This window comes from Podarcis raffonei, chromosome 5 (genome assembly GCF_027172205.1).
Source record: "Podarcis raffonei isolate rPodRaf1 chromosome 5, rPodRaf1.pri, whole genome shotgun sequence".
NCBI classification, from domain to species: Eukaryota; Metazoa; Chordata; class Lepidosauria; order Squamata; family Lacertidae; genus Podarcis; species Podarcis raffonei.
Window position 1 is genome coordinate 1355198 of NC_070606.1, and position 23962 is coordinate 1379159.

The 23962-nt window shown below is 42.0% G+C and overlaps 1 protein-coding gene across 4 annotated transcripts in view; it reads left to right on the top strand.

The window, feature by feature from the left end:
* Window positions 1-23962, top strand: part of LOC128413497 (potassium voltage-gated channel subfamily KQT member 1-like) — a 334949-nt gene that overhangs the window by 24786 nt on the left and 286201 nt on the right. For all 4 annotated transcript variants that reach the window (XM_053387514.1, XM_053387517.1, XM_053387515.1 and 1 more), the window contains 5 exons: window positions 1125-1215; window positions 17869-17995; window positions 19316-19394; window positions 21641-21737; window positions 23002-23142. In XM_053387514.1, coding sequence (XP_053243489.1) covers window positions 1125-1215; window positions 17869-17995; window positions 19316-19394; window positions 21641-21737; window positions 23002-23142 — 535 coding nt within the window. The remainder of the gene's footprint in view (window positions 1-1124; window positions 1216-17868; window positions 17996-19315; window positions 19395-21640; window positions 21738-23001; window positions 23143-23962) is intronic.

Consider the following 23962-nt stretch of genomic DNA (forward strand, 5'->3'; position numbering starts at 1 on the left):
TACAACCCTCATTGCCCCAGCCATTGGCCATGTTTCCTCGGGCTGATGGGAGTTGGAATCCAACAACATCAGCAGGGCCACAGCTTTCCCATTTTTGTACTGACGTGTAGTGGAAGTGTTCTGAACACACTCACTGCATTTTGAGGCCTAAACTACAGATTACATTAAACACACAGTTTGTGGTATGATTCCTTTACTTTTCAAATCTTTAAATAGCAGTTGTAAGTTACCTGGCCTCATTGGGTGTGGGTATTGAGCGCGATGGGAATGCTTTATCTCTACACCATGATTCCTACAAACACTGCTGTACTGTGCTGTGAAAAAAAGGACTAAAGGGCAGGTAACAAACATCATAGCAAATAAATACAATATTTATGTTGGGATGGAAGCTTAACTCCCAATGAAAATAGAAGACTTTTCATTAGTTTTAGATAAAGGGGTTGTCAATGTGTGTGTATTATATATACACTTTCTTAATTACAGTTCTGATCAGACCCGCCTGCAGCTCTTATTTAAATTTGAATAATAGTAATTCCACAATACCAAACTATGAATTTAGTGCAATATGTATTTTAGCTATTTGTATTCAAGGCACTATAGAAGTACAAGCTACTTCCACCTCACTTAGAAATGCGGTTTGCTTTTTACCCAGTTAGCAACTTAAAATAAACCATCCCACCTGGAGAGGTTTAGCAGTATCAGAATATGACCATGAACTAATGGCTAAAACATGCTATTAGCATCTTTTTAAATCAAGACCAAGTTTGAGGCAGTATAAGCTTTCTTGATTTCTCACTAATTTTTCCCCCCAAATGTACCACTTACTAATGCAAACACAACATTTTGAGTTGAATGGAATTCAAACTGCAAGCTTAAAAGGTGGTCATATGTTAATGGGATAATCATATATTTGTTTCTATGCTTCCTTATCCTTGGTAGCAGACATATTTTATCGTTAGAGTTTCTGCCAAAGTAGACACCATTTTAATCATGGTAAGAATATCCTCAAAGCTCAACACTGGGATATGGGAAAAGTGTAAGTAACAATATTTGAAGTATGGGTTTGAAGTAAACTATGGCTTTTTTGTCACTGAATGCAGATTCCTTTTTTTTTCTTCCAACAGATTTCTATTGGTGCTGGTTTGTTTAATCTTTAGTGTTCTGTCCACTATTGAATACTATGCAGAATTTGCCACTGGGACTCTTTTTTGGATGGTAAGTGATTTAACTTAAAATATTCTGTGAAATGTCTGTATGTATACCTGTTAGAAACTTGTTATAAAAAGCTGAACAAGCCAAAATTATCAATCTCTATTTTACTTACTTTCTTACTTACTAAGAGCACAGCCCTAACCATGTGCACACAAAAGGAAGTTCTATTGAATTAAATGAGTCTTACTCCCAGGCAAGAAGAGTAAGAACTGCAGCCTTAATTATATTTATATCCTATATCTTCTGTTTTAGAACACACATCTTGTAAGAAATGGTCATAACACAATCCTGCACATGTTTACTCAGAAGGAAGTACCACAGTTTTCATTGTAGGTGTGTACAGGCAACTCCCCATTTATATGGGACTTACATTCTGAGGCACCGTGTGCATTGGTCAAGTTGCATATATTTGAAACACCATCAAAAATCTGCAAACACCCTCTAAACCTCTGTAAACCCTTGGGAAACCAGCATCACTTACCAGACAGGCAGGAAGGATGATAATGGTAGCTCTCAGTCTTCCTCATCGCTGGAGGACGATGTGGAAAAAACAAGGGGGGTAGACCTGTCCCTCAAAGTCCTTGGCTACAATTCAGATGCACTTGCTGCTCCTGCTGGTGTCCTGTGGAGGAACACGGTGATGGGCAACTTCTGCTTTTGCCTCTTCAGCTGGTCAAACATCTCCCTGTATGGGCCACACACTGTCCACAATCGCACACTGGATCTTTAGGCTGTGTTCCATGCAGGAGTCATACTAGGAGATGATGCCCTTCATGTGCATGACCGTGCTGAAGAGTTCTGAAAAGCAGACCAACGCCCAGTCCAGGTGGGTTGCTCATCCTGCTCACCATCATAATCCTCTTCCCTGCTTTCTGAACTGGAACGTGATGTCACCAGCTCTGGCAGCTCTGCCAGACTCAAGGCCTGTTGCCCCTCAGTCAGTTTCCTTACTTGTGGCAATGTCTGAAAATCCTTTGAAATCGTGAATGCACTCCTTCCACAGATTGCACTGGCGTACTTTGTTTCAGGCTTGATGGCATCTACTGCCTGCTTGACATAGGTGATGCAGACCACAGTGTTGAAGGACTTCCAGAATGCCACATGGTTGAAATCCGGACCAGCATCCATGTGCTGGTCCCGGGGGGGTTACCGTGCGGCATGGTCTAAATCCGGTCCTAGGTCGAGGATAAGGAGGCTGTCCGTCAGGGGCGAAGCGAGGTACAAAGCGAGGAGTCGGGCGTGATCAGGAACTCAAGAGAGCAGGTCAGGGTGCCAGCAGGAACAGGTTACCAACGATGTTGCTCCCGCAACCTGGGACTGGGCTGACTGGTCTTTATCTCCTCTGAGGCATAGGGCAGCCCCTGTCCACAGGTGACTCGCCTGGAGGTGAGCACTCCTCCTGAGAGAACTTAGTTCCCTCCGGCTCTCTGCCCTGAGTCTCTGCAGCTCAGGAGAGGCTGGAGGGTTACTGGACCCAGAGGCAACCTCACCTTCCCCTGATAGGGCTGGGAGAGGAGCATCTGCAGGCAATGGGTCCTCCGGAGCCAGAGCGGATTCTGCTCCTGAGGATCCGGCACAGGTGAGGGCCCTTCAGATTCAAGCCCCTGCCCCGGCTCAGCCGGCCCTGGAGGCGGGCACTCCCGTGCAGGCTGGGACTCCTCAGGTTCAGCCTCTGAATCAGATTCCCAGGCCATCCCACCTGCTCTGGAAGATAGCCCTTCCCTTGCAGCAGCCTCTTCAGCTGCTCAAGTACACTTCAGCAGCCCCCAAGTTCATGGATGCAACTTCGCCAGTGGTGTGGATGTTCTTCAAGTTGAAGCAACCCTTCAAGCAGTTCAGCCAACTGGAGCTGGCTTGGAACTCCTTCTCTAGCTGCTCCCTCTCTGCACATACAGCTTGAGAGCCTTCTTGTACAAGGTGTTGCCATCAACGGGGACACGCTGGTGGTTCATGTCCTCCAGCCACAGGTTCAGTGCCTTCTCCATCTTCTCCAGAACCTTGTCCCACATGTTGCTGGTGACCCTGGTAATTGCAGGTCCACTTACTGCCACTGCTGCCCGGATCTCCTCCTGTATCTTGATGGCATGGATGCTGTACTCATTCCTGCCATACTTGCATGGCACACATGGTGATGCCTTCTTGCAAACAGTCCAGCACTGCTAGTTTCTCTTCCAGCGTGGATACCACTTACTGCTTTAATGGGTTTGTCAGCACCCAAGGAAAATGACAGTGCCGTTGTCAGAGCTGAGGGCTTCTCTCTCTTCACCACAAACACCACAGGAGCCTCTCTATGTTTTTTAGTCTTTATTTACAGTATTTACAACGGGTCATTAGCACATCTCTGCTGAGGCCTGCGTTTGGCCCAATGACGAAGTCTCCTGCCTTGCCTTTCAGCCCTCCTCTTTTCCATGCTGCGTAAACCTCTCCCTTGCTCTTGGTTTATTCCAATCCTTCTCTCCCCCCCGCCCGCACACCTCGTCCACTTCTTCCGCTCCCAGGTTCCCCCTCCCTCTGGGGAACTTGAAACCCCTGGTTCGTCCCTGACAGCCTTCTCCAAAAAAATCCTGACCAAATAAAAATCCCCCCAAGCTCAAAAAATTCTCAGAAAAAATACCCAAAACTACAAAAATCTTCAAAAAACCTCCAACAACCCTCAAATACCTTTACCAGGCATTCCTCCTCCCAAAACTGCCAAATTCCAACATAATCACTCCCTGAAAACCTCCTTCCTCAAACTCCAGCTCTTCACAGGCCTCAAGGGTTGTTGCAAGGGATCTTGGAATTTTACTTGTAAAGACTCGTGGGATTGTTAGGCACTGTTTTTGCACCTTTCTTGCCTGTATATTTTACACCCAATTACCTGCTGGAAGTAAGCCATATTGAAATCAGAGAGACTTACTCCTGCATAGACATGTATAATTCTGCACTTTAAGGCTGCAGTCCTTTTAGGATTAAGACACTTTGAACTCAATAATTTCTGGATAAACAACAGTGGGATGTGGTTTCATGGTTTATTCATGGAACATAGCTGGCTTTTGACTTGTATGTTTCTAATAGAGCAGGAATGGCCAGCTGGTGGTCCATGTGTCAGAACCAACCCTTTTAATCAAGGTATAGTAAGTGATATGATCATAGAATTGTAGAGTTGGAAGGGACCCATAGTCCAAACCTCTACAATACAGGAATTAAACTAAACCACATCTAACTGATCATTCTCTCAGTTTCAGGAAAAGGAAACATGATTACAAATGCTAAGTGCATATGTATTACAGTTCTTTTTTATATATTTATATAAATATAATAAATGTACTACATATATGTACTGGATGTATGTACTTTGCTAAATTTGGGCATTTTCATTGGGTGGGTGAGGCCCCCTGGACCAGTGTCAGCAAGAAGTAGCTTCTCAGAATACAGAAAACTATTAGTTCCTTTAATGGTATTTAAACTGAATTAAAAGAGACTAATGCAGCGTTTTCAAAAACTAGGGGCAGCCTGAGGCCACATCTCAGACACAGCACAGGTGTGTCACTTCGTTCAATTGGCAATATCCTGTCTGGCCATGAAAGTTTAAGGGAAAGTTGACCCTTTCAGATAACTAAATTCTGCGGGTTTCAGCTTGAAGACATCACAAGCTTCTGTTTCTTGAAGCATTTCTTTACTGGCGTCACCAAATGTTCTAAAGCCTGAGCATGTCATGTCTTCTGACACTGAACACTTAGCAGATAAATGAATATTTAAGGGAGGCATACATTGCCATATGCCCATCTTTTTCTCTTGCTTTTGCTGTAGTTGTAATAATGGCAGCCATTTCTAGGAGACGGGCCACATGATAGAGCATATGTTTTGCTTCCAAACACCCCCAATTGATCCCTGGTATTTCCAAGTGGGGCTGGGAGAGTCTGGTCTGACCTAGGACAGCTGCTGCCACCAGTCAATGTAAACAATACCAGTCTAGCAGGGCCAGTGATCCAAGGAGTATAAAGCAGCTTATACCAGCTTATATGCCAGTTGTGCCAAGGAAACCTTTGCTTTCAGTAAAATATCTGCACAGGAGCTGCAAGTTAGTGCAACTACTTGTCTGCTTGTAATACAGACTGTTCATTGGTTTAATTCATACTGAAATGGCAATGCCTGTGTGTATTGGTGAAAGGGTTTAACATTGGAAAGTTCCACTGCTGTATTCTAAGGGACTCTGAGCTTTAACTGAGTTCATAATTAACTATTGTTTTCTGCTAGCTAACGTGTGAGTGTTTATCCTTAGAATTTATGAAAAGAAATTAATTGAAAATTTGCTATATGGGAAGGGTGGTGTCTGGAGTTCTTTGTTCCCAGGCTCTGTGAAAGTAAGGATGTAAATGAACCTCTTCAGGAGCACACAGCCTCAGGCTGGAATACAGGATGTGGGGAGAAACAGACCTTTTGTAAGATGCGGAGCCTATGCCCTGGACGGGCATATGCCTTATGGAATTGTTTGAATGTATTGTTGAATTCAAGCCAGAAGCCAGCGAAGTTCAGAGGAATTGGCCACCCTCCAGGTGCCCGGCTTGAATTCTTGTTGACCTCCCTGTCAGCAACTCCCGGTAAGACCAGGGGAGGTCTTCAATCGGCGATTCTTCCCAACGTGAAGAAGAACACACCATTCCTCCCCCTCCCATTGCCAGGGAGGGGAAAGAGACAGACAGAAATATATTTACATGCTTTTATTCCTGTCTTTCCAGCAGTACAGAGAAATCATGTCTGTACACTCTCATCACCAACAGTCGAGAGAGAATAACTCCACCCATGTACTTCCAGTACAGGGTCATGTGACACTCTGAGCTAACATCCGGCACTCAGTGCACAGAATAGACTATCCCTGGTTCCCACGGTACAGTCCCATAACATCAACATCCTGTTTTCCATTCCAGCCACCTGGAGCTCGCTTCTGCATTGCTCCTTTTTCGTAACATCCTCCCCCAAAAGAATCAATGCGTGTTGCGGCAAGCAAAGCGTGATCCAGAGAAGAAAACAAACAGTTGTTATACACATAACACTCCCCTGTTGTTTCAGTTCCACCCTTGGAACTCCCCGCCACTGGTTTCCCCAGTGTACCTCTCTGGTTGTCTGGTTTCCAAGGAATGAGTGCATCTGCATTACCTTGGCTAGCAACTCTCTGTTGTGTCTTTGTCTCTGACTTAGACACAGCTCCAACCTGTCCTCGGTTGTGTACAACAGCAACACATGCAACAGCTAAGTTAGCAAACTCTTTTGAGTACCTCTTGGGTGGTTGACCCTTTGTAACTCTCTCAGACCTACGTATGAGGTGCTGATCCTCTCTGCTCACTGGTCCAGTCTCAGGACTCTTTGGAGAACCAGTTCCAATAGTAAACAGTGGTTCATCCTTCACCTGTGAAGGCCTCTCCATTGTGTGAGATTTCCTCTCAATGACTGTGACAACTGAGCTCTCCGAGCTATCACTGTCACTCTCAGTACCACTGTAATCTGTAAAATCAACATCATCATCTGAATCGTCCTCTGTGGGAAATGTGTGTACTATCACTCTCTCCTGTTCAGGAGCACTCTCTAGAAATTTTGTGAGAATCACCTGACCGGATTCAGACAAAATTACTCTGTAGAGACCCTTTTCATAACCCACAAAAATGCCTCTGGCATTCTTTACTCCACCTGGAGCTTCTGTCCTCACATGAGACCCAAAAACCTTGAAATGGGCAACAGAAGGTTTTCTATGGAACAGTTTCTCAAAAGGAGAACTTCCCAACTCTTTTGAAACCTTTCTCATCTTCGTATAACAGAACGACATTAGCGACTCAGCCCAGTACTCATGTGGCAGATGTGAACTAAGCAATTGCGCATTCATCCCCTTTTGCAATTCTTTGTTCACCCGTACACAGACACCCCTGTTCCACGCTTCCGCTGAAACAGCAACCTTGTGTCTTATCCCTTTCTTCTGCAGGAACCTCTGGAAATCCTGTAAAAGAAAAATCTGCTTTTTGTCTGTGAAAAGAAAATCAATGTTAGCATCATGCATATTCTTAACCTTGTCACAAAACTCCTGAAACCTCTCTAAGGCTTCCTGTGGCTTTCTCAACACATAAATCCAGACAAAGTTTGAGAAATGATCCACACACACAAGATAAAATCTTGCATTGCCTCTAGATGGTTCTAGAGGACCAACCACATCAGCATACACCCGCTGAAATGCTCTGTTGACCCCGGTCACCTTCTTTGTCACACCTGTAAGAGAAACTAGGTTAGACACAGATGAATTACATTCCATGTAATCACTTTGTGCATAACTCAACAAATACAGTCCATCTTTCTGTCTAGCAGAAAGAAACAACTCTCCATCTTTGTAGATCTTGCAGCTCTCAGCATCATAGGACAGTTGCAGTCCTTTCTTTGCAATCTGTGAAACACTCAGCAGATTGAACTTCAATTCAGGAACCAAGTAAACATTGTTTATAGTCAAGTTCAGACTCTTAAGATACACAGTCCCTATCCCGGTCGCTTCCAGCTCCTGACCGTTGGCCTGTTTCACAGCGAAGCTTTGCTTCTTAAACGTTGAAAAGAGTCCTTTGTGTGGGGACATATGAACCGTGCTCCCCGCATCGGTTACAAACGCGTTGCCAACATCTGGCGTGGTTCCTTTCGCCATCAAGGCCTTTGCAGGTTTCACCATAGGCTTGGTATGACCTTTGCCTGATGCCTCAGGCTTTGCTGAGCGGCCCTTCGCTCCTTTTGGCTGGCGTGGCTTCTTACAGTTCCGCTGAAGATGCCCAGCCTGTCCACAATTGTAACATTGGACAACGTTCAAAGCTACAGCTTTCTCTCCAGTAGCCACATAAGCGGGGGAATTAGAACTCCGTTCCTCCCTCCCCCTGTCCTTTACTTCCAGTGCACCAAGCCAGTTGTGTTCATCCAGAACCACGGCACTCAGGGGAGGTGGATAAGGCAAGCCTCCCCCCTTCTTGGCATTCATTCTGAATCCAAGTGTTTGCTCTCAATCTCAAGCCAGTAAAATCCAAAAGTTCTCTTTTGGCTGTTTACTGCTTTCTCAGGCAGGCAATCCGCACGCTGTTCCACAGCTGCGTAGTTAGCCAAAACAATTCCTCTTCCCAGGCTCTTTGACTGAGCCAGTAACTTTCCAAGCCTACTGGCGTTGCCTAGCAACTGTGCATTCCACTACTTCGGACAGGAAATCTTATCAACCACAAGAATTCCTGGCATGCCAGCCTTGCTTTCAGAGCTGTTTTTTCCAAACGTAGCTCTTGCGTGAACCAGAGAATAAATCTTTCTGCGTTCACTCTCTTAAGCCCGAAATTCAGCATACCTTTTGGGCTCCGTTGCCTTGAAAACACTCCTCTCGGTGTCCAGCTGTCTGTTCAGCTTCTGGCTGCACGCAGACGCTTTCTTTATCTCCTTAGGTGCAGAGGATGGCAACGATTCATTGACCTCTCACCTTTCATGCTGATTCCCATGGATCAGTAACCATCGGCAATGCTACCAGATGTTGAATTCAAGCCAGAAGCCAGAGAAGTTCAGAGGAGTTGGCCACCCTCCAGGTGCCCGGCTTGAATTCTTGTTGACCTCCCTGTCAGCAACTCCCGGCAAGACCAGGGGAGGTCTTCAATCGGCGATTCTTCCCAACATGAAGAAGAACACACCATTCCTCCCCCTCCCATTGCCAGGGAGGGGAAAGAGACAGACAGAAATATATTTACATGCTTTTATTCCTGTCTTTCCAGCAGTACAGAGAAATCATGTCTGTACACTCTCATCACCAACAGTCGAGAGAGAATAACTCCACCCATGTACTTCCAGTACAGGGTCATGTGACACTCTGAGCTAACATCCGGCGCTCAGTGCACAGAATAGACTGTCCCTGGTTCCCACGGTACAGTCCCATAACATCAACATCCTGTTTTCCATTCCAGCCACCTGGAGCTCGCTTCTGCATTGCTCCTTTTTCGTAACATGTATCATATAATGTTTATTTTCTGTTTTGAAGAAAGTTCTGCAAGTAAAATTTTGAACAATCTAACCTCTCTGACTTCCGGTTGGCGCCAGCGCTAATGGCCGCCTCCCGCTGAGCTCCGCTCAGGGAGGCTTCTTCACGAGTTCGGGTCTGACCGCTACGGCGAAGCGGGGACCCTTAAAATCTCAGGCACAGAAGCCTGAGAGCAAGGAGGCTCGGTGGGCACCTTAAGCGCCCCTCTTTACTGCAAAGGAGCCTTTTTAAAGGCTCCGGAGTGGCAGCGGGGGAGCGCGGTGCTGAGAGCCGCTACCCAGCCCGTGAAGTGAAGCCGCGTCGCCATTGACGGAGAGCGCCGACTTCTTCCTGACATTTGGATTACAAATTGGACTACCGTGAGTAAGACTGAGCAACAAATTTATAAGGAAATAATTTTAAATTGGCTGAAAGCGGAGAAGGTAAAAAATAAGGAAGTCTGCCTTCTCCGGACTGCATGTAAATAAAGCATTGAAACAAGAAGCTGCAATTGTTAGAAAGTGCTTCAAAAGTGACGGACTCAGGCATTGGACTCAGCTCCCCCCCTTAGCAAGCAGGGGCAGGGGGGGAAGATTTACGAACTGTTTTGCCTGCATGAAAGAGGCTTAGAAGGGAAAGTTCTGCCGTTTTAAACCCTTGGGGAGGACTGCCTGGGAGTGAGCTACCGGGACTGAGAACTGTCATTTGAGACTTGCTACAAAGTAGGTGTTTTGCTGGATTACAACTAAAGATTTGATTTGACAGAAGTTTGGAACTTTGGAAAGATACAATTTGGCTATTTAGAAGATATTGGACATTTGGTTGCCACTTTTGTTTATTTAGGAAGGGAACCTTTGTTACCTTGTATTGGAAATTCTGAACTGCTCCATCTAGAGGCTGCAGGGAAATAACTACTACTTTTCACTGCAAGGAACAGACTTGTGGAATTTTCCACCTGAAAGTGATTCTCGTGGGAAAGACCTTGGGATATGAGTGGCCCAACAGAGGAGAGAACAACAAGGGCCAAAAGCAAAGCTGAACAAAAGAGAAGAGGTTCAATTGTACCACCTGCAGCTCCCTCCATGGATACAGTCTAGAAAGATTGCAGAGGAGGCAAAAGTTTCGGCAGAGGAAGCAAAACTTTCTGCAGGAAATACACAGGAACAGATAGTACCAGTCTGTAAAAAGCTGGAAGAACATGAGGCTGCTCTGTCTTTATTGGAACTACAGAGAAAAAATAAAAATTTGAGACTGAGATCGATTCCAGAAAATGAAAAGGACAATTTGATAGAATATTTGACAAAAGAATTTCTGGAATTCTGGCAGGACAGCTTGAAAGAGGAGGAATTTAAGATAACAACTGCTTTCAGACTGGGAAGGAAACAGAACAGAAAGAGCCCAAGAGATTGCCTTATAACTCTGAGATCTCAGGAGGAGAGAGATAAGATATTGAATTTACATTTCCAAACAGCCCTTGAAATTGAAGACTCGCGTGTGCAGATCTTTAAAGATATTCCTAAAAATATCTTGGAAGCGAGGACCCATTACAAGGATTTGGTCACTCTATTAAGAAAGAACAACATACTATTCAGATGGGAGTTCCCACAAGGTCTGTCTTTTAATTACAAAGGAAAGAAAATCAAGATAAAAACAGTGCAAGACAAAGAACAGTTCCTGACAAGAAATGAGGAAGATCTTCTTAAGGAAACGGCGGAACCTACGGATCTAGAAAATCTACCAGATATTTCAAATCTCTCTTTCGGAGCTAGAAAATCAACAGAAGAAGATCTCCTTGGAGCTGTTGGAGGGGCAACCGAATAAATAACAAGATGTCTCTGAAATTTTTAAGTTGGAACTGTAATGGTTTGAACCTTCCTAGAAAGAGACGAAAAGTCTTTCATATTCTGAAAAAAGAACAATTGGACTTGATTTGTTTACAGGAAACCCATGTGACTAGGGTACACCGAAAATTACTTATCAATAAAAGATTAGGACAAGAATTTATTTCATCGGATAAAGTGAAGAAAAGAGGAGTGGTGATTTATGCAAAGGAGAAGTTGGCCCCTAAATTAATATTTAAAGATGAACAAGGAAGGTATTTGGCAATTGAAATCCAAGTACAAGGAGAAAAACTATTGATAATAGGAGTCTATGCACCAAACGAAGGGAAGTCGGAATTTTTTAAGAAACTGCATGAGACACTAATAGACTTTTTGGACTACAATGTAATCTTAATGGGAGACATGAATGGAGTGGTTTCTACAAATATGGACAAAGCACAAAAACAGGTGATCTCCAAGGATGGGAGATTACCTAAGACATTTTTTGAAATGACTGACAATATGAACCTGATTGACATCTGGAGAACAAGGAACCCTCTCGAGAGAGAGGGAACCTTTTTCTCTGAAGCAAAAATGACATGGACAAGAATCGACCAAATATGGATAACTAGTGGGATGGCAGCAAAGGTCAAGAAAGTGGAAATCTGCCCAAAGACTTGCTCCGACCATAACGCTGTAAAGATGGAAATGAACCCAACAACAGCTGGTTCCTTCAGATGGAGGATGAATGACTCCCTATTTAGAGATGAAGAGGTATATAAAAAGGCCCAGAAGGCGGTTAAGGACTACTTTGAGATAAATCTGAGAACAGAAGTGGAAAAAAGAATAGTTTGGGACGCAAGCAAGGCTGTCATGAGAGGATTTTTAATACAACAGAATGCCGTAAAAAGGAAGAGACAGAATGAGAGAAAGGATAAGATCATGGAAAAGATAAAAGAAGGAGAAAAAAGATTGAGATCTAAACCAAAGTCTCATGAAATTTTGAGAGAAATCAAGTTTTATCAGAGACAATATATGGAATTGATGAATCAAGAGATAGAATGGAAAATAAAACAAATGAGACAAAAGACATTCGAATCGGCAGATAAATGTGGGAAACTTTTGGCATGGCAATTGAAGAAGAGACAAAAACAGAATACGGTTACCAACTTAGAAGTTGAGGGAAAGAACATTTATAAACCAAATGAGATTAGAAACTGTTTTCAGAGCTATTTCAGGAGACTCTATGCACAAGGGCCGGTGAACGAAAAAGAAATTGAAGAATTTCTTAAAAAATATGGATTACAAAAAATCTCGGAACAAAGTAGAGTGATTTTGAATCAGAAGATAACGGATCAAGAAATTGAGGGAGCCATTCAAAATATGCAATTGGGAAAATCTCCAGGACCGGATGGACTGACCTCCAGATACTACAAAGTTTTGAAAGAATGGCTTATGCAACCGTTGAAGGAGGTCTGTAACGAAATTTTGGAGGGGAAGAAGGCACCTGAATCGTGGAAAGAAGCCTATATTACACTTATACCAAAGACAGAGACCGAGAAGAATCAGGTCAAGAACTACCGCCCTATATCATTACTCAATGTGGATTACAAAATTTTTGCAGACATTTTGGCAAAAAGACTGAAAAGAGTTTTGGTGGGGGAGATTCATAAAGACCAAGCGGGCTTTCTTCCAGGAAGACATTTGTCAGACAATGTGAGAAATATAATAGACATTATGGAGTTACTGGAAGTTAATATCAACACTAAGGCAGTATTAATATTTGTGGATGCGGAGAAAGCCTTTGACAATATTTCTTGGAGTTTTATGAAAAAGAATCTCCAAGGGATGGGGGTAGGCCAAGGTTTTGAGAATGGTATAAGTGCAATTTATTCTGAGCAAAAAGCAAAATTGATTGTGAATAATGTGGTTACAGAAGAATTTGCTATTGAAAAAGGGACACGACAGGGATGCCCAATATCCCCACTACTTTTTATATCTGTCCTGGAGGTTTTATTAAACATGATTAGAGAGGACCAGCTGGTTAAAGGGATTCAGGTCGGAGCTAAACAGTATAAATTGAGAGCATTTGCAGATGATTTAGTGTTAACTTTACAAGAGCCAGACACTAGTACGAAAAGAGTTTTAGAACTAATACAAGCATTTGGTCAAGTAGCAGGTTTTAAGTTGAACAAACAGAAAACGAAAGTACTGGATAAAAATTTAACAGCTGTTGAAAGGGAAAAGTTTCAGAGTGAAACGGGGTTAATGGTAGCAAAGAAGGTGAAATACCTGGGGATTAATTTGACATCTAAGAATGTGAATTTATTTAAAGAAAACTATGAGAAATGCTGGTCAGAAATTAAGAAAGATCTAGAAGTATGGTCAAATTTGAGACTTTCCTTGTTAGGCCGTATTGCTGTTATTAAGATGAATGTCTTGCCTAGAATGTTGTTTTTATTTCAAACATTGCAGATTTTAGACAAAATGGATTGTTTCAAGAAGTGGCAAAAAGACATATCTAGATTTGTCTGGCAGGGCAAAAAGCCCAGAATAAAATTTAAGATATTAACTGATGCAAAAGAAAGAGGGGGGTTTGCCCTGCCGGACTTAAAGTTGTATTATGAATCAGCGGCGTTTTGCTGGCTGAAAAGCTGGCTGCTTCTTGAAAACACAGACATTTTGGATTTGGAAGGGCATAACAACAGATTTGGCTGGCATGCATATATATGGTATGACAAGGTAAAAATTCATCAAGGTTTCAAGAACCATATTGTTAGGAAAGCATTGTATAAGGTTTGGATTCGATATAAAGATTTGTTGGAAAACAAAACCCCCAGGTGGCTGTCACCAATGGAGGCTAAGGAAGTGAAAAAACTTAATATGGAATCCAAATGGCCAAAGTACTGGGAAATTATAGAACAGGAGGAGGGAAAAGTGAAATTACAGAGCTATGAGAAATTGAAGTCAAAAGTAAGAGACTGGCTTCATTACTATCAGATAAATGAAGTCTTCAAACAGGACAGGAAAATTGGCTTCCAGGTGGAGAGGTCAAAATTAGAAACAGAGCTATTGGAACCCAATACTAAGAACTTGTCAAGAATGTATAACCTGCTGTTGAAATGGAATACACAGGATGAGACGGTTAAATCAGCTATGATTAAATGGGCACAAGATATTGGCCATAACATTATGTTTGCTGACTGGGAACAGTTATGGACCACCGGTATAAAGTTTACGGCATGTAATGCCTTGAGAGAGAACATTATGAAAATGATTTATAGGTGGTACATGACCCCAGTCAAGCTTGCAAAAATTTATCATATGCCCGATAATAAATGTTGGAAATGTAAGGAAACTGAAGGTACTTTCTACCACCTTTGGTGGACGTGCCCAAGGATCAAGGTATTCTGGGAAATGATTTATAATGAAATGAAAAAGGTGCTTAAATGCACGTTCGTGAAGAAACCAGAAGCCTTCCTCCTGGGCATGGTAGGCCAATTGGTGTCAAGGAAAGATAGGACGTTTTTTATGTACGCTACAACAGCAGCAAGAGTACTATTAGCGAAGTATTGGAAGACACAAGAACTACCCACACTGGAAGAATGGCAGACTAAGGTAATAGACTATATGGGACTGGCTGAGATGACCGGCAGAATCCGTGACCAAGGGAAAGAGACGGTGGAAGAAGATTGGAAGAAGTTTAAAATTTATCTTAAGAACTGTTGTAAAATTAATGAATGCTAAAATGTTTTGGGTAATGCAAAATAGAATTGCAGCGACTAGCAATTGGATATGAGAAATAAGATCTAAAGAAAGTATTATATTGAAATTAGGGGATGCTGAAAAGATTGATAACAGGGATGCAGAAAGGGGAGGTACGGGGAAGTCGCTGAAAGAAGGCTTAAGAAATGAAAGGTTAAGAAATTATACGTGTTTACATGTTTGTATGTCTTGTATTGTGTTGTATTGTCTTGTATTATGTGTGGAAAAAACCAATAAAATTTTTTTTAAAAAAAAAAAACAATCTAACCTCTCTCTCTCTCTCTCTCTCTCTCTCTCTCTCTGCGATCACTCATGACCAAGTTAGATTGTCTTCCATGAACGCAGTCTTAGTGGTGTGTCCTTAAAGTGGAGGCCAATTCTGAATCCACACCTCCTTCCACAGTGGGGACATTGGTTTCTGGGCGGGAGTTGATCACGATGAGGATTTGCCAAATGTGGCTTCCTCTTAGCTTGTTTCTCCCTTTTGTCCTGAATTCGTATTTCTTCAAAATCCATGACGCCTTTAGTAGAGGCTATTTTCCAATTGGAGCGCTCACAGGCCAGTGTTTCCCAATTATTGGTGTTTATACTACATTTTTAAAGATTTGCCTTGACAGCATCTTTAAACCTCTTTTGTTGTCCACCAGTATTTCACTTTCCATTCTTAAGCTGGGAATAGAGTAGTTGCTTTGTTGTTCAGGCATCTGCTTGCTTAGATAGCCATTTCCCCTTCTGCAGCTAGCAACTGATTTCCTCCCATCCTACGAAACTGTGTTGGGGAAGAAATGGTTTGACCAGTTGATATAAGTAGGAATAGAGAAGGCTACCTTCTACTGAATCAGATGATTGGTACATCTAGCAATTGTTTACACTCATTGGCAAAGGCTGGCAAGGGCTTCACATCCAGTCTATCCCAGCCCCATCTGGACATGCTAGGGACTGAATGCCGGACCTTCTATTGTCTGGAGCTGTTGAGAGGGAATGTGAAGTGTATAGACTGGGAACTGGGCTGAACAAAAAAAGATGTTGGATACTTGTTTTAGCTTCGGATCCGGTTTTATGCTTTCTTTCTTTATGAATTGGTGGCAGTGGGCTTCTATGAGGTCAAAAGACAAGAGAGAAATCTAGTAATTTAAACAATACAATTGCTGGATAGAAGTCTAAATGTCGCTTGTCAAAAAATAGGCATATTTATATTAAGTCTCAGCTTCCAAAACATTCCCCTCTGGTACAGAAGGAGTTTCCAGGTTCAGTTCTTGACATATCCAGTTAAAGGAACTTGGGTAGCAGGTCTAGCAAATATCTCTCTGCCTGACCACCCCTTCCCCCCAGTCAGAGTGGACTAGACAGGCGGATGCTCTGAATTGTCACACAGCAGCTCCCCATGCCTTGTTGCACATCTCAGTGGAGCCACCATGCTCCACCAGGAGGCTTCACAACATTGTAATATATATATACAGTATTTAATGGAACTGTTAACTGGTCACAGTATCACCAACTAAACAGAATTTTCGAGGAAGATAGAAGAACTGGATTCGATAATAAAATATCAGTTCTAGATAGGGAATTGCTTTCAAATGAGGAAAAAAATCTACCCAGAATGTATAAGTTATTGTTAAACTGGCACCTAAAAGACGAAATGGTTAAGGACGTGATGGTAAAATGGGCCCAAGACTTCGGATATACTGTAGAATTAGAGAAATGGGAAAATTTTTGGACAAAGGACGTTAAGTTTATAGCCTGCTACCTTATTAAAGAAAACTTTTTAAAGATGATGTATAGGTGGTATCAAAATTGGCAAAAATGAATCAAAAAATCAGCAGTAAGTGTTGGAGGTGTAACCATAAGGATGGGAATCTATTTCACATGTTGTGGACATGTCCCAGAATTAAAGTATTCTGGAAGATGATTTACGAAGAATTTTTAAGAAATGCCATGATACACTTTGCTAAAAAAAAACTAGAGTTATTTTTATTAGGTATCTTCACAACAGACATCCCAAAGGACAACAAGAGAGTCTTTTTATATGCAATGACGGCGACCAGGATTGTGATTGCAAAATATTGGAAAAGCAACACAATTCCAACAAAGGAAGAAGGGTTATTAAAATTAAGTGAATATATTGAATTGGCGAAACTAACAGAATTCAGAATTCAGAAATCAACCAAGCGAAAAGATCAGGAGAGAATGGGATGTCTTCAACAGTTATATGACGAAAGTTGGTTCCCAAAATTATGACTGGCTTAGCCTAGACTAAAAACTCCACAGGTAAACAAATTATCTCTCCAGAAAGTTTAGAATGATTACAGACAACCAAGGATATGAGATTATAGGAACCATATAGTGGTCGAAGGAAGTCAAATCTTTTTTCTTTTCTTTTCTTCTCATTTTTTCTTAGATATACTCTTTTTCTTATCTTTTTCTATTTTTGTTTTTGCACATTTTTGCATTTTTTTCTATACTTGGAAAATGTTAGTTAAGGTAATGTGTATTTTTTTCTTTATTATTTATACAACTGTAATTTTTTTGAATGTATGTAATATGTATATAGCAAATAAATTTTTCTAAAAAATGAATAATAATAATAATAATAATAATAATAATAATAATAATAATATGGAAATCTATGGAAATCCTGTTACATCACGGTACACTATGTTCTTATGTTACGGTGTTCTACAAATGAAGATCACAAAGAGGAGTAGCAAATTGAACGAAAGCCATTTCCTGCTGTGCAACTTATCTTAGGGGTAAACTTTAATATTAACTATTCCACTTATTTATACAAAAAGAAAAAAAATTATATACAAAACACAATCCTTACCACCCTCCCCCCAAAATAAATAAATAATTTTGAGTAAATAAATAAACCCACCATGCTGCTTTTATCCTTGTGCCCTTGAAAGAAAAGAAAGTCTGAAAAGGAAACTTCAATTCCTTTTGTTAGTTGTATTTACCACATTTCTATGCTGCCTTTTAAAACTAATGTTTTAATGTTTTCAAAAATATTAATGTATGATAAAATTTATTAATAATAATAAATTTCAAACAATAAGCCTTAAATACTGTTTTTAATTTCAGGAAATTGTCTTGGTGGTATTTTTTGGTGCTGAATATGTGGTGAGGCTCTGGTCTGCCGGTTGCAGAAGCAAATATGTTGGTATTAAGGGAAGAATACGATTTGCTAGGAAGCCTATATCAATAATAGGTGAGATCGTCTCTTTTAAATATAAAATCATACCGGGACATCAATCCCATGGCCTTTTTGAGCAGAAAGGATATACTGGCTTTGTGTATAGCTGAGTTGACTGATGCTTCAAGATGGATATTTTTATTGGCCCACCTTTTATTGGGAGATGAGCTGTTATAAGATTATGAGCCACTACATTCCTGGTTGGTGTTTGCCTTTGTTTATGTTCTAGGTGCACTTAGCAAAATCCGAGTTCTCTCATATTCCACCCCAACTCCTTTAATATGGGGATTAACATCCTGACCCACCTTCAATCCACCTTCAGTCCTCTTGTACTCTTTCTGAGATGCAATATATGGCAATGAAGGAGAGGCCACCATCTCCCGAGGGAGTCCATTCCACTGTCAAACAGCTCTTACCATCAGAAAGTTCTTCCTGATGTTGAGTCAGAATCTCCTTTCTTGTAGCTTGAAGCCATTGGTTCAGGTCCTACCCTCCAAAGCAGGAGAAAACAAGCCTCCCTCCCTGGCTGCTAGGAACAGAGTTCTGGGTAGCTGATGTCCACTGGTAGGGTTAATTTGACCCTCAAAATTTTACTGTTCAAAAGGTCGTATAATGGCTAAGGTCGGTGGATCGAATCCATGCGACATGGTGAGCTCCCATTGCTCTGCCTGCCATCCTAACAGTTTGAAAGCACACCAGTGCAAGTAGATAAATAGGTACCACTGTGGTGGGAAGGTAAATGGCATTTCTGTGCACTCTGGCTTCCATCATGGTGTTCCATTGCGCCCGTAGCGGTTTAGTCCTGCTGTCCACATGACCTGGAAAGCTGTCTGTGGACAAATGCTGGCTCCCTTGGCCTGAAAGCAAGATGAGCGTCACACCCCATAGTTGCCATTGACTGGATTTAGCTGTCCAGGGTCCTTTACCCTTTACCTATAATGGCTAAGTGTACCTTCTCCAAACCACCTGCAATTTCTTGTCTGCCCTGGAGACGGTTTGGAGACGTTACACATCATAAACTTTGATATGACAAAGCCTTTTGTAAATAAAAAAAAGAAATAAACCTTTTCCATATGGTTTACGTAGTTATTTATTTTATCCCAGTGTCATCTTAGATTAAACAGGGTTCTGAAGTGCTAAAAAGAAAAAAGCAAGACCTGTAAGCAGAGATGATTGTGGGAGGAATAAAAAAAAATGCCTTCATGTTACATGTGAAAGAAGCGTTCTATAGATTTTGGTTGTTTTTAGTACTGAAAGGCTGTAACATTCTGCCCCCCCTTTCCTTTGATGGCATTAAAATGCATTAACAGTTTCATTTTCCTTTTTTGTCAACAGATCTTATTGTTGTTATAGCTTCAATTATTGTCCTGAGTGTAGGATCAAATGGACAGGTGTTTGCCACATCTGCAATAAGGTATGCCAAGATATGTCAACTTTAGATTTATTGTCTCTTTCAATAAAAAGCTTGAGCTGACTTACATTGTGCAAAGACATTTGTTGGCATCTATATCTAGCTACATATATCTAAATTATTATTATTATTATTATTATTATTATTATTATTATTATTATTATTATTATTATTTTCACCATCCCTTCCTCTTCTCCTCCACCTTTCCTCTTACTTTTCTCAACTCACCCTTGCATGCAGATCACCCTCTACTCTCTCCTATTCTGCAGAGCCCCTTGCACACACCTGCCATGTGGATATCTTTACCTTATCTTCAAGATGAAAAGAATTGTATGAACGAGCCTATTAATTGGTCTCTTCCGTTAGAGATGGTTAAATTCTGTTGGTGCACACTGGACAGTGAATAAATATACAGTGGTACCTCGGGTTAAGAACTTAATTCGTTCTGGAGGTCCGTTCTTAACCTGAAACTGTTCTTAACCTGAAGCACCACTTTAGCTAATGGGGCCTCCCGCTGCGCTGCCGCCGCGCGATTTCTGTTCTCATCCTGAAGCAAAGTTCTTAACCCGAGGTACTATTTCTGGGTTAGCGGAGTCTGTAACCTGAAGCGTCTGTAACCCGAGGTACCACTGTATCTTCTAAATTACTACATTGAATCTGAAACTTCATATTGAAGACAACATGTCATACCCAGAGTGAAATACATGATTGTGGGAAGGTACTATGGAATATGTGAAGCGAGCACAACAGAGCATTTCCCAGCTCACTTCTCGCTGTACTCAAACCTTGTTTGAAACTGCCAATATCAGTCTACTCATACCTCTGCTGTTGTTTAAAACCACAACTTTTCCTGTTTGCTTTATTCAAATCTCTGCTTTTGTTTAAAACTGCCATTTTAAAATGTGCCTTCTCTTGGCTTTCCTCTCCCACACTCACTTAATGCAAACACAGGATTCTGCTGATGCACCACAGATCTTCCAATGAGGGCTGCCTTGCAGTTGTAAATACATGGAAGAAATAAATTAAATCAAATATCAGGGAATAAAACTTCTATAACTTTTTACTACATTTTCTAACAAGGATCACATCCTGGGAGTCCTCAGGCTCCATATTAAAGTTGCCTGCATCTATCAGTGAGAGTAGATACATTCAGGCACAACATTGCATACAAAAAATGCATTTATCTGCATATCACATATATGTTGCTGTTTGGGAGCACAGAGGCTACAGATTGAAACAGGACAGCTGCTTGTGAAAAAGGAAACCAGGAAGGCCTTGCTCTGAAAGGAGAATTGGGAAAGAGACAAAAAGCAAAAGGCATCTTCCTTCCTCTGAGCTCCCTGGGAGCTGTGGTGGCCAGAGGGTGAGATAATGGCCACTTATCCAGTCCTGGGGTGGGTGGTGGTTGCAGCCCATAGAAATGGGTCCTGACCCCCAGGAGCAATGCTGGCTTGGGTGGCTTGTAGTTGGAAACCCCCCGTGCTGGCTGTGTAGGAGGGCGGGAGTTCCTGCCAGGCCCAATTCTGAATTCTGGCCAATCAGACCAGTCCATGGTGGCAAGGGTTGGAATCAGACCGGAGTGGAGCAAGCTTTTTTCCACTCCGTTCCCTTCACAGCTATGTGCAAAATCAATGAGCAATGTAACACTAATATTTCGTAGATCTGACCCTGGAAACAGATAAAATTTACTTCTTCTGTCCCACAAAGCTACTACAGTCATACCTCGGGTTAAAGACACTTCGGGTTAAATCTTTTCGGGCTGCATCCCGCGGTGACCCGGAAGTAACGGAACAGGTTACTTCTGGGTTTTGCCGCATGCGCAGACGCTCAGAATGACGTCTTGCACAGACGTGGCGAATCGCGACCCATGCAGACACAGGTTGCGTTCTGCTCATGATGCGAACGGGGCACTGGAACGGATCCCATTCACATCCAGAGGTGCCACTGTAGTTGGTTTTGTCTGACTCTGGACTTTTTTTCATCCGGAACTCACCAGAACCCTTTGGTGCGCTATCTGTTGCGCGACAGAGGCTGTGGGCGAAAAAGATAAGCTATTTAAGGGGTGAGCTCCCCTAAGAAAAGCTCAACAACTTCTTTGACTGGTCTAACTGATAAATTATTTCTTTGACTGAGTACTGTTAGTACTAATGAGTTTTCAAATTTCATTGTAGTATTCAGAAGAAAATATACTCACATTTTCACTTCTGTGTCTAATGGGCTCTCACTGCATTCTGCCATTTTTTCCATAGGGGAATCCGTTTTTTGCAGATACTTCGCATGCTTCATGTAGACCGACAGGGTGGCACTTGGAGGCTCTTGGGATCTGTTGTATTCATACATCGTCAGGTATTGAGTATGGGAAGGTTATTGAATATGTTTAACAGGCTCTTTTTACACCTGTAAAACTCTTATTCTAACATCAGGTATGGTGAAAATGAACTCACCTGGAAAAGTAGGGTTTGGGGCAATCTATAAGTGTGTTCTTTTTTTTAATCCCTGGCCTCAGCAGTACAGAGGCAAGGTGAGGCAAGGCTTCCCTAGTGCCTGAGATAGCTCTGTACAGGCTTTGGGCTGGATACTGCACAACAGCAGAGCAGCTGCCATTCTCAGACCGAGCCTTGAACAGGACATGCAGCTCTATCTCAGGGCCTTCCATGAGAGAGGCCCTTCCTGCTTTAGCAGTCATTAACTCCAACAGAGACTTGGGCTCCATTAGAGCTCCTGAACTGGCAACTCTGGAACTGGAGGAAGGCAACACAGCATCCTCCTGATGCGATGGGCTCCTCTTGCGTGAGTGCGAATAACCCCTACAAACACATTTAAAAGGCTGTAGAATATTAATCAGCCTTATTTTTTTAAAAAAAAAATACAAATTAACATGCAACACTTAAGAACAATTTAAAACAACCCCACCCCAAATAAACAACACCCACCCAAGTTAAAACCCCATCCCAATTAAAACCATAATTTTAGCATAAAGGGCCCACAACCTCATTTCACCCCCAAAGTGCTTCCCCCAAAGGAACGACCCCCTTTGGTGTTGTCTGCTTTGGGGGCAGCCCCGCCCCTCGGGTAGGCTGGCTTTATAGAGCCGCCCCAGCAACTGGTGCCCTTCTAGCTGGGGCAGCAGGTGTTTCCAATGCTGCCTGCCTGCCCAGGGCTTTGGTACCTAAAAATGACTGCAGTTAGTCCTATAGGGATCCATGTTGGACCCTCAGCTGTATTGACAAACAGGGTAACAGTACATTCAGCTGCTAACTTGAATCACTTTTGAGTGCTTCACTGGCTAGACTTTAAGCATACTCTTGGATATGGCCCAGGCTCTGGGTAGCCAGCTCACAGTGGGGTTTGTTTTTGCTTTTTAAAATAAGATTTATTATAGTCTATGTTCACCAGAAACGCATACTCTTCAAAATTTTGTTTGAATATGTATAAAAGCTAGCATATCAACTCAAAGGTGAGACATGACTGCCACAGGTCATAAAGCAGACCAGCATCACTGGATATGTTTTATTAAAAATATGAAATGGTTATGAGTAATTTTTTAAACCAAAATCAGCATTTGTACAAAGAGGGCTTCCAATCAGTAATCCAGTTTTGTTCCTGTTAGGAACTAATAACTACGCTGTATATTGGATTCTTGGGATTGATCTTCTCATCGTACTTCGTCTATCTCGCTGAGAAGGATGCAGTGGATGAGGAGGGACAAACAGGGTTTTCCAGTTATGCTGATGCTCTCTGGTGGGGTGTGGTAAGTGCATCTCTTGCGTCATATCCAGTGCTGCAAGATCACCCTTTCAGTGAAATATTCAGGATCAGGAATTTGATTGAAATTAGTGTTAAGAGTAAATAGTACAAAAAGACTCTGTGTTGTAGGTTGTAGAAGAGAAGCAAGGCCAAAGTTACTTTGCGAAGTACTTAAATCTGAACATTTCATATTAAAAAAAATTAAATTAAATCTTGCTATGCAAGCATGAATTGAACCTGTGAAGTTAATGGTATACTTGGTGTAAGGCAAAACCATCACCAGCCAATTAAATTGCTTGGGAATGGATTCAGAGGAGCAGAAGAAAGCACTTTTTTCATTCACAGCATAATTAACAGGGAAGTTGTTGCTACTGGTTGTGGTGATACGTCCCTTCTTTTGCTTCTCTTCATCTCTTCCCGGTCAGGAGCATATGGAGGTCGACCACTGGAAAAAAAATGCTAGACCACATTTTTCCGGAACCTAATCTCACATTCTCATTCTTTTTTATCTGAGTCATGCACAAGAGAATGTGAATGAGCATTATGGCCATTGCACCTCATTATTATTTATTATAGTCGTTTATATCCCTTATTTCTGCAAACAAATCCTTTCAAGCTGGCTCAGAACAAAGCAGAAGACTATGACAGAGTGTCAAGACAGCATCAGATTTGAAGTATAGTATTCAAACATGCCAGCAGGAAGGAGCTCATATATAAACATACATATATACACCCCCTGAAGTTATCACTCTACTGCATCCTACTGGTCACTTGACTCAACAAGAGCAATCCTAAGCACATTCACAGTGTGTGACCAAAACATC